This window comes from Puma concolor, chromosome D1, assembly GCF_028749965.1.
Source record: "Puma concolor isolate L17-30 chromosome D1, mPumCon1.1.hap2, whole genome shotgun sequence".
Lineage (NCBI taxonomy): Eukaryota > Metazoa > Chordata > Mammalia > Carnivora > Felidae > Puma > Puma concolor.
The window spans coordinates 6,495,022-6,508,941 of NC_141676.1; the positions used below are offsets into that span (position 1 = coordinate 6,495,022).

General features: G+C 54.3%; 1 protein-coding gene and 1 long non-coding RNA gene across 2 annotated transcripts; one reads left to right on the plus strand and one right to left on the minus strand.

Moving 5' to 3' along the window:
• Positions 1-820: 820 nt before the first annotated feature.
• Positions 821-4,347, minus strand: LOC147576373 (uncharacterized). The gene is made up of 2 exons (XR_015240718.1): positions 3,400-4,347; positions 821-1,722 (listed from the first exon to the last, which is right to left on the minus strand). It is a non-coding gene; the product is annotated as an uncharacterized LOC147576373 (long non-coding RNA).
• Positions 3,871-12,658, plus strand: RELA (RELA proto-oncogene, NF-kB subunit). Its single transcript, XM_086676921.1, has 11 exons — positions 3,871-4,205; positions 4,848-4,874; positions 4,977-5,128; positions 5,278-5,426; positions 6,089-6,180; positions 6,545-6,676; positions 7,513-7,617; positions 7,842-8,054; positions 10,235-10,315; positions 10,405-10,479; positions 11,228-12,658. Exons 1-11 carry the CDS (start codon positions 4,199-4,201, stop codon positions 11,866-11,868), a joined length of 1,674 nt encoding a protein of 557 aa, XP_086533047.1. The 5' UTR covers positions 3,871-4,198; the 3' UTR covers positions 11,869-12,658.
• Positions 12,659-13,920: the final 1,262 nt, after the last annotated feature.

The following is a 13,920-nucleotide window of genomic DNA, read 5'->3' on the forward strand; positions in this document are numbered from 1 at the left end:
AGTTTTACCAATTGTTCAAGGAAGAAATCATTCCAAACTTAAACAGACTCCTCAAAATGAATAGAAAAGGGGAGATTTTTCCTCCAATCTTTCTGAGGCTGGTACAATTTTGATACCAAAATTACACAAAGCCGGGGGCGGGGGGGGGGGGGGGGGAGGAAATTGACAGCAATTTCATTTACAAATATAGTTGCAAAACCCCCTCCTCATTTATCAGTGAATCAAGTCAACAATGTAACACACTGATGACCAAGCTAGTTTTATCCCAAGAACACAGGACTGTTTCCTATCAGGTAGTCCACATCATACTCTACATTAACAGATAAAGGAGAAAAATCATCTGCTCTTCGCTATAGATGTGGAAAAACATTTGAAAAAAAATCAGGGTGCCTGGGTGGCTCAGTCAGTTAAGCATCTGACTCTTGATTTCGGCTCAGGTCATGATCTCGTGGCTCTGGGTTCAAGCCCGGCATCGGGCTCTGTGCTGACAGCGAGGAGCCTGCTCTGAATTCTCTATCTCTCTGCACCTCCCCTGCTCTCTCTCTCTCTCTCTTTTAAAATAAGTAAACAAAAACTTTTAAAAAGAAAAAAAATCAACACCTACTTACCATACACTTTCTTAGTAAACTAGAACGAGAAAGGAGCTACCTTAACCTGATAATGGATATGTACCCCAAATTATATATAACCTAAGGACAAATACTACAAAAATATATTATATTTTCAATAACTCCACGCATTATTGGTGGCAGTTGGTGTTATTATTCTGAGAATGTTTTGTGTACAATGTGAAATACATCAAATGAGTAATTGGTCGATGTCATTGAGAACAGAGGTATTTATTTATTTATTCCTTTATTTATTGTGATAAAATATACATCATATAAAGTTTACCATTTTAACTATTTTAAGTGTACAGTTCCATGGCATTAAGTATACTTATATTGTTTTGCAACCATCACCACCATCCATCTCCAGAATCTTTCCACCACCCCCAGTATAAATTCTGTCCCCATTAAACACTAACTCCCCATTCCTTCCTTTCCCCAGCCACTGGTAACCATTATTCTACTTTCTGTCTCTATGAATTTGACAATTCTATATATAAGTAGAAGCATACAACTTGGGGAGGGGGGAGGAGCAGAGAGAGAGGGAGAGAGAGAATCCCAAACAAGTTCTGTGCTGTCAGCACAGAGCCGGACACGGGGCTCAAACCTATAAACCATGAGATCATGATCTGAGCCAAAATCGAGACTCGGTTGTTTAACCAACTGAGCCACCCAGGTGAGCCCCCTGCCTCCACTATGCTTTCTTCTAAGAGCTTTATGGTTTGGCTCTTTAAGTCTTCAATCTATTTTAAGTTAATTTTTGTATATAGAGTAAGGTTAGGGTCCGATGTCATTTATTGAAGGTGGATATCCAGTTTTCCCCTCACCATTTGGTAAAAAGACTGTCCTTTCCTCATTGAATAGTCTTAGCACTCTTACCAAACATCATTCAACCACATATGTGAGAGTTTGTTTTTCTATTTTTTTTTTTTCTATCTATTCCATTTCATCAATCTATGTCTGTACCACATGGGCTTGATTAGTATTCTTTTGTAGTAAGTTTTGAAATCAAGAAGTCTTACTCTTCCAACTTTGTTCTTCTTTTTCAAGATTGTTTTGGCTATTCAGGGTCCCTTGAGACTGCATATGAACTTAAGGATGAATTGTTCTATTTCTGTAAAAAGAGAAATGAGATTTTTTTCTAACACTGGAGAAATATGTAAGATGATTGAGGGTAAGTTAAAACCCTGTAGTCCTAAATTTAAAAAGGAGATATCAATATGAACTCCTAATACATTTTATATTATATATATAGCCTAACTGTTCATTGAAAAGATCTACAATGACTAACCCAGTACAGTAAGGGATCAGTAAAGGATCAGTAAGTACCCCTAGCACTCAGGCTATGGTCTCTAAATACCATTTCCCACTAGGAGGAATGAGGACTCTTCAGAAACCTTCCCAATTCCAGATCTTAGACACTAGAATTGCGGAACTGTGTCAAAAGGAGTGAAGAACAAAATTGAAAAATTTTCCACTGGCCAAAGATGGAACAATTTAAACTTCAATAAGGAAAACAATAGATCAAATATTAATAGATCAAAATGCATCAAATATGTTTAAATCCATGCATTAAGAGCTTTTTTAAGACTGGCTATCTTTAAAAACAATTTTTTTTAAGTTTATTTATTTATTTTGAGACAGAGCACAAGCTTGAGCAAGGGAGGAGGAGAGAGAGAGAGGAAAAGAGAATCCCAAGCAGCCTCCTCGCTGTCAGCACAGAGCCCTACACAGGGCTCAACCCCATGAACCCCTGAGATCATGACCTGAGCTGAAATCAAAAGTGGGAGGTTTAACCAACTGAGCCACCCAGGTGTCCCAATATATGTGAATTTTAAAAAGAGGATCATGGGGCGCCTGGGCGGCGCAGTCGGTTAAGCGTCCGACTTCAGCCAGGTCACGATCTCGCGGTCCGGGAGTTCGAGCCCCGCATCAGGCTCTGGGCTGATGGCTCAGAGCCTGGAGCCTGTTTCTGATTCTGTGTCTCCCTCTCTCTCTGCCCCTCCCCCGTTCATGCTCTGTCACTCTCTGTCCCAAAAATAAATAAACGTTGAAAAAAAAAATTAAAAAAAAAAAAAAAAAAAAAAAGGATCATGCAAGGATCAATGATTGTGTGTCATTAACCAAAGATTATAAGTAATCACTTCTGTCGACCTGAATGCCTCCTTCTCAAAAGTGAGCTGACTCTTCAAATCCGGGCCCAAAACAGGAGAAACTGAAATGAGTGGGAGGGGTGGTTAACTGTTTTCACTTTTCTCTTCCTGTTTTTTCAGAGCCTGGGAAAGCAAGTCAGAATTTCCAATCTTTTCCAATTCCCACATGATTCCCTAATTTAGAACGAGTTCAGTCTTTCTCCATCTGGGGAAGAATCTACCGCCTGCCTTGGAGCATCTTCGTTTGGGGAAAAAGCCTGGGGGGGGGGGGCGTACTCCAGCCTCCTCCCTCACCCCACAAAGAGGCCTTGAGCTTGGCCTTGGGGACTATACCTCCGCGGAGAGGTCACAGGAGGGTTAATTAGTGGAACTGCTTTAGCAGATGGTTGGACCCTAGCAGTAGGCCCTGGGGAGATGGGTGGGGGAGGGGGGTGCAGGACTTTGCGGGTTTAGGTGGCCCCAGGGGTCTGGGACCTTCCAAGACACAGGCATCAGGCTATAAAGACAAAGCTCCTCGGAAGATTTACCCTTGGGCGCCTCCAGCCCTACCATCGCCCCTGGGTGTGGGGGGGGGGGGGGGCGCTGGGGGCCTGGGACCTGGGGCTGACAATGTGAATGAACCATAAACGCGTATGAACCTTAAACCTACTAGCCCTCGGTCCGCCCTCGCCGGCGGGAGCAGATGCGGCGCAGTGTCCTGGTCGCCCCTTGCGTTCTGCAGGCTCCGTGAAGCCCACGGTCCAAGCACTGCCAGGTGGAGAGGTCCGGAAGTTCCCCTTTGCCCCTGCTTTGTTAGATTGGCGTGAATGGCTAATTAAAAAGTGCTTCTGCCGCGACACCACCAAGAGGCACCTTTGGCGATTAGGAAACTTTGCGGAGATCAGCCACCTGGCCTTTGCGGGCGAAGCAGGCCCGGGCCTTTCCCCGCGCAGGGCGGGCAGCCGCAGCCCAGCAGCCCTGGCTGGGCTCCAGACCCGGCCTGGGTGACATCACCCAACTCCTCCGATCAGCGGGAGGGGGCCCCGAAATCCCCTAAAAACATTGTGAGTAATCGCTGGGCCCGCCCTCCAGGCGGGGCCTGGACCCGGGAGGCAGCCCAGCAGCCCCGCCAGCCTCGAGAGTAGCGTCGGGACGAGCAGCCTCTTGGTCCCCTGAGCGGCGCGCTCTGGTTCCCAGACTCCAGCGGCGGCGGCGGCGGCGGCGGCGCGCGCGGCCTCTCAGACTTGAGCGCGGCGCGCGCCTGGCCCCGCGCGGGTGGCGGCGGCCGCGGCGGCGGCGACGGCGGCTGAGCGGCGCAGCGCGCAGGCGCGGCCGGATTCCCGGCAGTGACGCGGCGGCGGGCGCGCGCGGCGCATTTCCGCCTCTGGCGAATGGCTTGGCTGTAGCGCGCGCTGCGGCCCCAGCTGCGACCCCGGCCCCGCCCCCGGGACCCTGGCCATGGACGGTGAGGGCACCCTCTGACCCCGCGGGGTGGCCGAGTCGGGGTCTCCGGGACGGCGACGGGAGCCCCCCGCGCCGCCTTCCGCCCCTTCCTGCGCCGACGGGCGCTGCGCAGGGAGCGGCCGGCCGGATGGTGGCGCGGGGCGGGGCGGGGCGGGCATGGAGGGGTCTGACTCAGTTTCCCCTTTAGGTGGCGGAGACTTGACTCAGTATCCTCTGGCGGGGGAGGGGGGAGGGGGGAGGGGTGGCTGTGAGCTTTGACTCAGTTTCACCCCGGGGCCGTGGGGGCAGTTCCGACTTGGTTTCCTTGTCAGGGGAGAGACTGTGTCTGACTCCGTTTCCTCTCAGGATGAGGTGTAGGAAGTGCCCTCCCTTAGTTTTCCTTATGGAAGTAGGAAAGGCCCCGACTCCATTTCCCTCCGTAAAGAGAGGACGCTATACCCAGGGTTCCCTCGCGAAGCAGGTGCTTCTGCCTTCTTTACCCCTTCTCCTTAGTTTCACCCGCAGGTCCCAGGGAACAGGCCTTGACAAAGTCTCCTTCGGAGGGAGGGAGCCTGGCTCCATCTCCTCTCCGTGGGGAAGCAGGCCCTCCCTGGTAAGGATGGGAAGTGGGCTTGTGCTGACCCTCGTCTCCCTCCCCTTTCAGACCTGTTTCCCCTCATCTTCCCGACTGGTAAGTGGACCAGCCTTTCCCAGTGACTGGGGAGGAGCTCCCCAGGGTTAGGGGCAAGGAGGGCAGCCGGCTGACCGTGGCTGGTCCGTGTCCCCGCCGCAGAGCCGGCCCAGGCTTCTGGCCCTTATGTGGAGATCATCGAGCAGCCCAAGCAGCGGGGCATGCGCTTCCGCTACAAGTGCGAGGGTCGCTCCGCGGGCAGTATCCCCGGCGAGAGGAGCACGGATACCACCAAGACCCACCCCACCATCAAGGTCAGCATGGCTGTTAGCGGTGGGGTGGGGGGCACAGAGAGGGTTTGCGGGAAGGAACTGTGGTAGGCTTGCTTCCGGGCCCCGGTGCAGTATCTGGGAGTTGGGTCTGGAATTCCTGAGTTTCTAGATGTTCTCTGTACTTTGAACAGATCAATGGCTACACCGGGCCAGGGACAGTTCGCATCTCATTGGTTACCAAGGACCCCCCTCATCGGCCTCACCCCCATGAGCTGGTGGGAAAAGACTGCCGGGATGGCTTCTATGAGGCTGAGCTCTGCCCAGACCGCTGCATCCACAGGTGAGCTCCTGACCAGCAGGGTGTGGGGGCGGGGTTGGGGTGGGGGGACAAGAGGCAAGGCAGTCGTGTAGCTGTTACTGTCTGGACAAGAGACCGAATTCCTCACTCCCAGCTCTGCAAGCAGATTCCCTTGGTCTTGGAGTTACCTGTTTGTGCATCTCCACTGTCAAGTAGAAAAGAGCTCTGTGGGCTAGGGCTGGATCCCCAGTCACCTCAACACCTGAGATAACTTCACAGATGAAAATAAAACAGTGTTAGGTTGGAAGAATAATCTACTGGTGGAGGGGAGGGAGGTAGGAGAGCCAGGAGGTCAGGAAAGGCCTCTCACTTAAGGCTTGAATAGTGAGAAAGAGCAAAGAAGCATGGAAAGAACATTCCAAGCTGAGTGAACACATGCAAAGGCCTCAAAGTGGGGGTGAGTTTGGCGTGTTTGGAGAACAGACAAGAAGCCACTATGGCTGAGGGCAGGGAGCCAGCAGGGACTGTGGCCAGGGCCGGGTCGCAGGGCACAGGTGCTTTTCAGCCAAAGTAAGGAGTGGGGTTTCTTTGCAGCACAGGAGGAAGCCATTCGAGGGGGTAAAGCACAGAGGTGATCTCGTGAGTGGGGGGAGGAGGGCAGCCTGGGCAGAGACCCTGGGACTGATGCCTGGTGGGGGACTCAGCTTCCAGAACCTGGGGATCCAGTGTGTAAAGAAGCGGGACCTGGAGCAGGCCATCAGTCAACGTATCCAGACCAACAACAATCCCTTCCAAGGTGAGGGGGCGAAAGCCTGGGCCTGCTTGAAGCACCCCCACCCTCTGTCGCCCCTCTGAAGCCACCTTCCCTGCACCTCTCCCTCATTGGCCAACAGTCATAGTGCAGACGGAATCTTGCTGCCCATTCAGTACACACTCCCATTTTACCATTGGGGAAACTGGGAGCCAGTGAGGGGACATGACATCCAGGGTCCCATGAGGGTCATACAGGTCAGTGATGGGTCTAGAACCTTGTCTCTCTCCTGCTTTAGGACTCCTACTGTTTGACACACCCTCAACTAACCCTCCTGGCCCAGAGTTCCCTGCCCCCCCTCATTCCCTGCCATGCCTCCCAATCTCCTGACCATGTGCTTTTGTGGCAGTTCCCATAGAAGAACAGCGTGGGGACTACGACCTGAATGCGGTGCGGCTCTGCTTCCAGGTGACAGTGCGGGACCCGGCAGGCAGGCCCCTCCGCTTGCCACCTGTCCTCTCGCATCCCATCTTTGACAACCGTGAGTGGCTGGGGTAGCCGTGGAAGGGAGAGGGGGATGGGCCTGTGAGGAGGAAGGGGGTTGGCTGGGTATGGCCTGCGAGAGGGGCTCTCGCTTGGTTCAGGCGTCTTGTGGATTTGTCACCTCTTCTGTGTCCAGCTCTGTGCTGCCTGGGGAGACAGGGCAAAGGAGACCCGGAGCTGCCTGTGAGGTGTCGCTTCTAGGCTGGCAGGGAGTCGATGCGAGACAGGCATTTCCACTACATGATGGGAGGATAGTGTACCCGGAACGGTACTAATGACTCCGGGAAATGAACTCCCAGGAACAAGAAGATGTTACCAGAGTAGTGATTCAATGATGAAATCTCCTAGGAAGTTCACAGATGATTTGGGCCAATGTTGATCAGTTGCAGCCTTTAATCAAGTAATCAGCAGGATGAATGGGAATAAAAGGGCCCTGGAGCCCCAAGGACAGAAAACCAGGATGAAGTGGAGGTCAGGAGGGAAGGGTCTGTTACCAAGCAAACTGGGTCTTGAAGGGTGCTTGGGTCTGATGGAAAAAGAGGGTATGTGACCAGATTGGTTCCCCCAGACTATAAGCTCCGCGAGGGCAGAGATGATTAAGTTTTGTCGTGTTTTCCGTGCGTGGAACAGTGCTGGGCACATAGTAGATAAACAGTTGCTGAATACGTTGGGCTGAGGGGTCCTGGGGACGGTGCAGCCTTGGCTGCGGAGGTGTGGTCCGCAAGCTCTGAACAGCCTTGACTCTGGGATGGACAGGGATGTTGCATCCCCTGCAGACCAGCCCCGGAGACCTGCGACGGTTCAGGGCTTCCCTCCTTATTCCCATGCCCTCAGGTGCCCCCAACACCGCGGAGCTCAAGATCTGCCGAGTGAACCGAAACTCTGGGAGCTGCCTCGGGGGGGATGAGATCTTCCTGCTGTGTGACAAGGTGCAGAAAGGTACACACCAGGAAGAGGGCTGGACTCTGGAACAGGAGGTGAGGGGCAATGCTGAGCGGAGATGGTGAGTGTCAGGAGACTGGCTTTAAACACTCCCCCTAATGCCTCGGGGGCAGCAGAGTGATGTATCTTGGGAAACAAGTCTCAGCGATTGTGGGGGGGGGGCGGGCAGCGAGCCGTCTGAGTCGAGCACGGTGACCCACATTGCTCCCCATCTCCCGCAGAGGACATTGAAGTGTATTTCACGGGACCAGGCTGGGAGGCCCGAGGTTCCTTTTCTCAAGCTGACGTACACCGACAAGTGGCCATTGTGTTCCGGACACCTCCCTATGCCGACCCCAGCCTGCAGGCCCCCGTGCGTGTCTCCATGCAGCTGCGGCGGCCTTCAGATCGGGAGCTCAGCGAGCCCATGGAATTTCAGTACTTGCCAGACACAGGTACACAGCTGGGGAGGGAAGCAGCAGGACTGTCGTCTCCAGCCAGCAGACGTGAGGCTAGGGCTAGATGTCTGGGGCTGTAGTAGTGGGTCAAGAACTGGAGTCGGGGCAGGGATTTATACAGGAATCAGATTCTCTTTCTTGCCTCAGTTAGTAGTAAGGATCCCTGAGATTGGCTGAGTCCTTACATGTTTGCTCCTATTCCAAGCGTATCAGTGAATTACCTGATTTTGTTCCCTCGTGAGCTTTTTGAGGTAGAAGATGGCATCTAAGTTGCCTGAGGTCACATAGATAGTGAGTGGCAGAGTTAGTATTTAAACTCAGGCCATCTGGCTCTAGGGTCCTATTGCCGGGCGATGTGTCTCGTCACTCCCATGTAGCCATGATTTGGTCAAGGCTTTCGGGCATCTGACCACATTAGGAACAGCCAGAATGATCTTCGATCCAAAGCCCGTCGTCGAGCCTGAGAGTGTTTTCTGTCCCAGGAGCGGTCTGATAGAGTTTGGAAAGCAACCCCCGAAATAGTCATCGGTTCATTCCACAAATAGTTATTGACACCCACGTGGTGTCAGGGCCCGTGCCAGGTATTGTGAACACAAAGACGAATGAGATGTGTTCCCTGCTCTCCAGAAGCTCAGTCTCATGACAAAGACAAACATGCAGGACAGATTCTTAAGTGACAGAAAGACCTGTGAAACAGAGGGAGGTGCGTGCAAAGAGCTGGAGATGGCTGCATGGGGCAGGAGTGTTTTAAGGTGGAGAAGGCCCCAGAAGCACATTCTCCAGGTAGGTGGACAGACACCTGGAGGCGCAAGGGCGTTGGAGGGTGCCCATCGCATTTGGGGGCAGCCTTGTGGGAGCTGTCGGCAGGCACTGAACAGGTGCTGGCAGGAGGGCCTTGAGTGTCAGACTCAAGGCATTCATCCAAGACTTCATCCTAAAGACAGTGGGGAGCCACCAAAGGTTTAAGAAGGAAGGGACACGCGTGGATCTGGAAGCTCACTCTGGCAGGAATGTATAGAGGATCCGAGAGGGAGAGACTCCAGGCAGGGAGGCTCTTGTGGAAGATGCCGTAGTCCGGTCCAGGAGAAGACGTGGTGTGAACCTTGCAGAGCCAATGGCAGAGGAAGACAGTCTCCTCCACCGCTGTCTCCCTTGGGTGCCCTCCGCCCCCAAGCCCTTCTGTCCGACACACACTAAGCTGAGTCCCTCCTCGGGACCTGTGCTCCAGCTGTTGCCTCTGCTTGGAGTGCTTGGATCGCCACATGATGGGCCCACACTGGTGTTTCCATGGCCACCTCTAAGCTCGACTCCCCAACCTCACTTCCGGTTCTGTTACATCAGCCTGTGTCTCTTCCTTAGAGCTCCTGTCACTTGTATGTGGTTGTGTCCCTGTCCCCCTGTCATGAGGATGTCCACTTTGGGGGGAGCAGGAGCCTTTGTCTGCTTACAGCCATACCCCCAGTGGCTAGAATGGAGCCTGCACATGGTGGGTGTTGGTAAACGTGTGTCGTGTTAGTGGATGGTGGAGAGTGAGAGAAAGGAAGATGCTGAGGATGATTCCAAGGTTTCTAGTTGGGGTGACAGGGCAGACAGGTGGTGAGGGGCCACTGGAGAAGGAAGAACCAGGTTTTTGAGGTGAGATGATGCGGCTGGCTTTGGACTGATGGTGTTGAGTACTTTGGAGTTATCCATGTGCTCCAGTACTTAGAAAGGCAGTCCTGGAGGCTCCAGACTGAACTAGCAAACCATCAGAGATAAGAATACAAGTCCTTGTTGGTCTTTAGCAAGCCTATTATGCTGCCCCTGTGTGCAAAGATCATGGCCAGGCCTGGATCAAGGCTGGAGGTGAGCTAGGACGTGGGCAATGCAGGTAAGAGAAAAAGCTGGAGACGGCTTCACGAGGGCTCCTGTCCCCTCAGAGCATGACCCCTACTTGGAGGCACCCACGTGGCCTTTGAGGGGGGTGGTCAGATTCAGTGACCAAGGCCTTCTCAGAAAGCTGTGGGACTCTCAGAATTGCGTGTCAGTGTCATGAGGCCCTTCTCATTGGCAGGCAATGTTTGGAGAAAGGGTCTTACGGAAAGGTGGTCTCGTCATCTTCCTCCTGCGGGTCCTTTGAAGGCTCTGGGGATCCAGCTGAGAAGAGCAAGACCCACTTTTCCCCATTACTTTTCTAGATGATCGTCACCGGATTGAGGAGAAACGCAAAAGGACATATGAGACCTTCAAGAGCATCATGAAAAAGAGTCCTTTCAATGGTGAGAGGGGCAGTGCAGAGAATTAGAAGGTGGTGGATAGGGGAGGGGAGACCCTGGGGGCTAGGAACTGACCCAGCCTTGCCCCACAGGACCCACCGACCCCCGGCCTCCACCCCGGCGCATTGCTGTGCCTTCCCGAAGCTCAACTGCCGTCCCCAAGCCAGGTAAGGATTTCCTGTTGCCCCACCAGAACTGTGGGCTTAACTCTATTCAGCCTGTGGCTCTGGGCTGGAGGGGGTCAGCTTTACCAGCGGGTGTCTGAAGCTTACTGTCTGTGGGGCTCACAGGGCTTAAGGTCTAGTTACCCACATCAGAGTCATTTGGGGGGGTAGTGAAGATGCACATTCCACGGCCCCATCACTGACCTGTGCAATCCAGAGGCTCTGGAAGCGTGGCCCCGGAACCAGCTCATGAATTAATGCACGTTGTGGTCTGAGAACCACTATGTCAGCTAAACCCCACACTGGATGCCACAGGAGACCATTCAAAAATGCAGTCTTCTCCCTCAACTCTCAGTTGAATTAGGGAAGCAGAAGCTCCTCCAGCAGAATGTGCATGCTGGTATGTAGCTCACAAAAGAGTGACCAAGTGCCCTGCTTCAGGCTTTGACTCGCCGGGCGCTCACTGGGCTCATGGTCTGTGGCTTGGGTTTTACCAGCTGATCTCTGACAGCATCCCTTCCTCTAAAAGGCTGGGAGAGCTTTGCGGGCTGGAGGGCTCCACAGGAGGACGTGGGGATGGAACCGAACAGGTCAGACTGAGGAAGAAGGAGTGAGGGTGCTAGCCATGACCTCCTAGGGAGGGACCTCCTCCTAGGGACTGATCCTAAGCACTACTGACAGGGGCTGGAGCACAGGTGACAGGGTGGGTCTCTGCAGCCTTGTCTGACCCGACTCTGTCTCTCTCTCCCAGCTCCCCAGCCCTATCCCTTTACGCCATCCCTCAGCACCATCAACTTCGAGGAGTTCTCCCCCATGGTCTTCCCTTCCGGGCAGATCCCAAGCCAGACCCCTGCCTTGGCACCAGCCCCTGCCCCAATCCTGGCCCCGGCCCCTGCCTCTGTCCCGGCCCCTGCCCCTGTCCCCGCCCCTGCCCCGGCCCCGGCCCCAGCCCCGGCCCCTGCCCCAATCTTAGCCCCAGGCCTTGCTCAGGCTGTGGTCCCACCTGCTCCCAAGACCACCCAGGCTGGGGAAGGGACGCTGACGGAGGCCCTGCTGCACCTGCAGTTTGACGCTGATGAAGACCTGGGGGCCCTGCTTGGCAACAGCACCGACCCAGCAGTGTTCACAGACCTGGCATCCGTCGACAACTCTGAGTTTCAGCAGCTGCTGAACCAGGGTGTATCTGTGGCCCCCCACCCAGCTGAGCCCATGCTGATGGAATACCCTGAGGCAATAACTCGCCTGGTGACGGGGTCCCAGAGGCCCCCTGACCCAGCTCCCGCTCCCCTGGGGGCCTCTGGGCTTCCCAACGGCCTCCTCTCAGGGGATGAAGACTTCTCTTCCATTGCCGACATGGACTTCTCAGCCCTTCTGAGTCAGATCAGCTCCTAAGGGGGGGGACACTTACCCTACCTGGGGTACTGGGTTGCAGGGGATTGAAGCCCTCCCAAAGCAAGCACTTATGGATTCGGGGAGGGGGGTGTGCTCCAACTGCCCCCAACTTCTTTGGGTGATGTCTTCCGGGGGGTGCATTTTATTCTTTTACTGGCAGTGTCTATCTCTCTCTCTTTTTGGAGGTGCTTAAGCAGAAGCATTAACTTCTCTGGAAAGCGGGGAGCAGGGAGGACTCAAACTCTTCCCCTATCCTGATGTTCCGCTCCCTTCTCTTTACAGGGAATTCTGGGGGCCCCCATCCCTACCTTCCAGCTTCTAATACTCTCCTAGAGAGAGGGACAGGCTGGAGCTATGGCCTTTGAGGCCACAAAGCCTTATCACCAAGTGTCTTCACATGATGGATTCATTCACATCTTGTGCCAAAATAATGCCTGTTACCAGCCCCTCTGTGGTGCTGGCACGTTGTCCTTGAACTAACACCAGCATTTGAGGGCCTGGCCTTCTGGCCCTGCAGAGGTCTCTGCCAGCTCTCCTTGCTCAGCTGTGGCTGTAAGGGAACTGGTGGGACAACACTGGCCCTGTCTGGGATCCTGGGAGGTTTGGTCTGAGACCTCTCTGTTCCCCCTTTCCTCAAGTGCCTTAATAAGTAGGGCTAGTTGTTTGGAGAGTAGGGGGGAGGGCAGGCTGGCAGCTCTCCAATCAAGAGGCTCAGTTTTTACTGAAGAAATCAAAGCAGTTGGACTCTTGCTCTTTCTATTCTGAACTAATAAATTTGTTGCCAAGCTGGCCAGAGATTCCACTTCTTTCAGCAAACAGCACACTCTTTGCTGGTCATGTCAGGCTGGACATTAGCAATACAGAGTTGGATGAATAGTTACACTGTCATCTAGAAGCCTGCAGTCCGAGGATGTCCTTGGAATGAAATGCCCGTGGATGAAAGCAAGCAGCTAATAGGGGTGGTGTCCCAGCACAGTGAGAGCTCAGCAGGGCCCAGTGGCTGTGGGGATGGAGTAGTTTCAGGAAGAGCTTCACAGAGGCCATAGGGGCAATCAGCTTCAGGTCTTTGATCACAGGAGGGTCAGTCTTGCAAAGGGTCTAGCCAGCGTTGGAAGATGAGCCGGGTAAAAGAGACAATGTTGGAAAAGTTGGATGGGGCCAGGCTATAAAAAACATGAAGGACGCTGGACCAAGAGGTTTGGATTTCATCTCTTGGGTGGTTGAGGGAGAGTTCGCATCTGTTGGGGAAGGGAGGTGCTAGGTAAAGGTCTATGCTTTGACATCCTGTTCTGCGAGGACCAAAGAAATCTTAAATCTGCAGCCCCGAGAGCCTAAACAAAAGCCAGGCCACAGCCCAGAGGCCTGGAGCTGGACGTACTTCCGGCTTGACCCGACGCAGGCGCAGTAAGGCAGTGTTCGCGAAGGCTCGGGCCCGCAAGACCCCGCCTTCTCAAGTGCGCACGCGCACAGGCGGCATTCCGCGAGGGGCGGCCCTGTAATGCGCTTCGGGGAAATCCCAGTCCTCAATCGGATGGCATCTAAGTTCTGTGCTCTGCACGGCTGCGGGAGGGTGAAGGTAGAGGTATGCGGGTTACCAGTGGCGCTTGCTGCAAAAACTAGCGTGTACCCTGGGAACGACAGTAGGCCCTGGCTGCAGACTCCGGTGGTGGACTGCCTGCCGGCGAGGAAGACACCAGAGACCGGCAACATGTCGGGGTATCGGAAAGCGTCTGCAGAGCCAAGCTTGCGTTCCAGCCTCTAGCCCAGCGGGCGGAGCCAGGGGCGGGGCCCGAGGCAGGGTGGGCCACTCAGGGACCAGGCCAAGCTGCGCGTCCGCGTACGGGGCGGAACCCGAGTGTGGTCGCCAGGTCAGGACCCCTGCGAACCCGCGACCCCATCGCCCAGGGAGGCCGGGTTCGGTGGAACCCCGGCCCCGGAGGCGGGGCCCGGGCGAGCCCGAGGAGGGAGGTGAGAAGGCTCCTGACCGGAGGAAGCAGACGGCGTAGCTGCGTACGGTGGCTCCAGCCTGAGGCCCGAGGGGAACGAACCGAG

Coding starts and splice junctions, on each gene's coding strand:
- RELA (XM_086676921.1), top strand. Junction 4,875..4,976: donor TCCCCTCATCTTCCCGACTG/GTAAGTGGACCA, acceptor TCCCCGCCGCAG/AGCCGGCCCAGGCTTCTGGC. Junction 8,055..10,234: donor TCAGTACTTGCCAGACACAG/GTACACAGCTGG, acceptor TTACTTTTCTAG/ATGATCGTCACCGGATTGAG.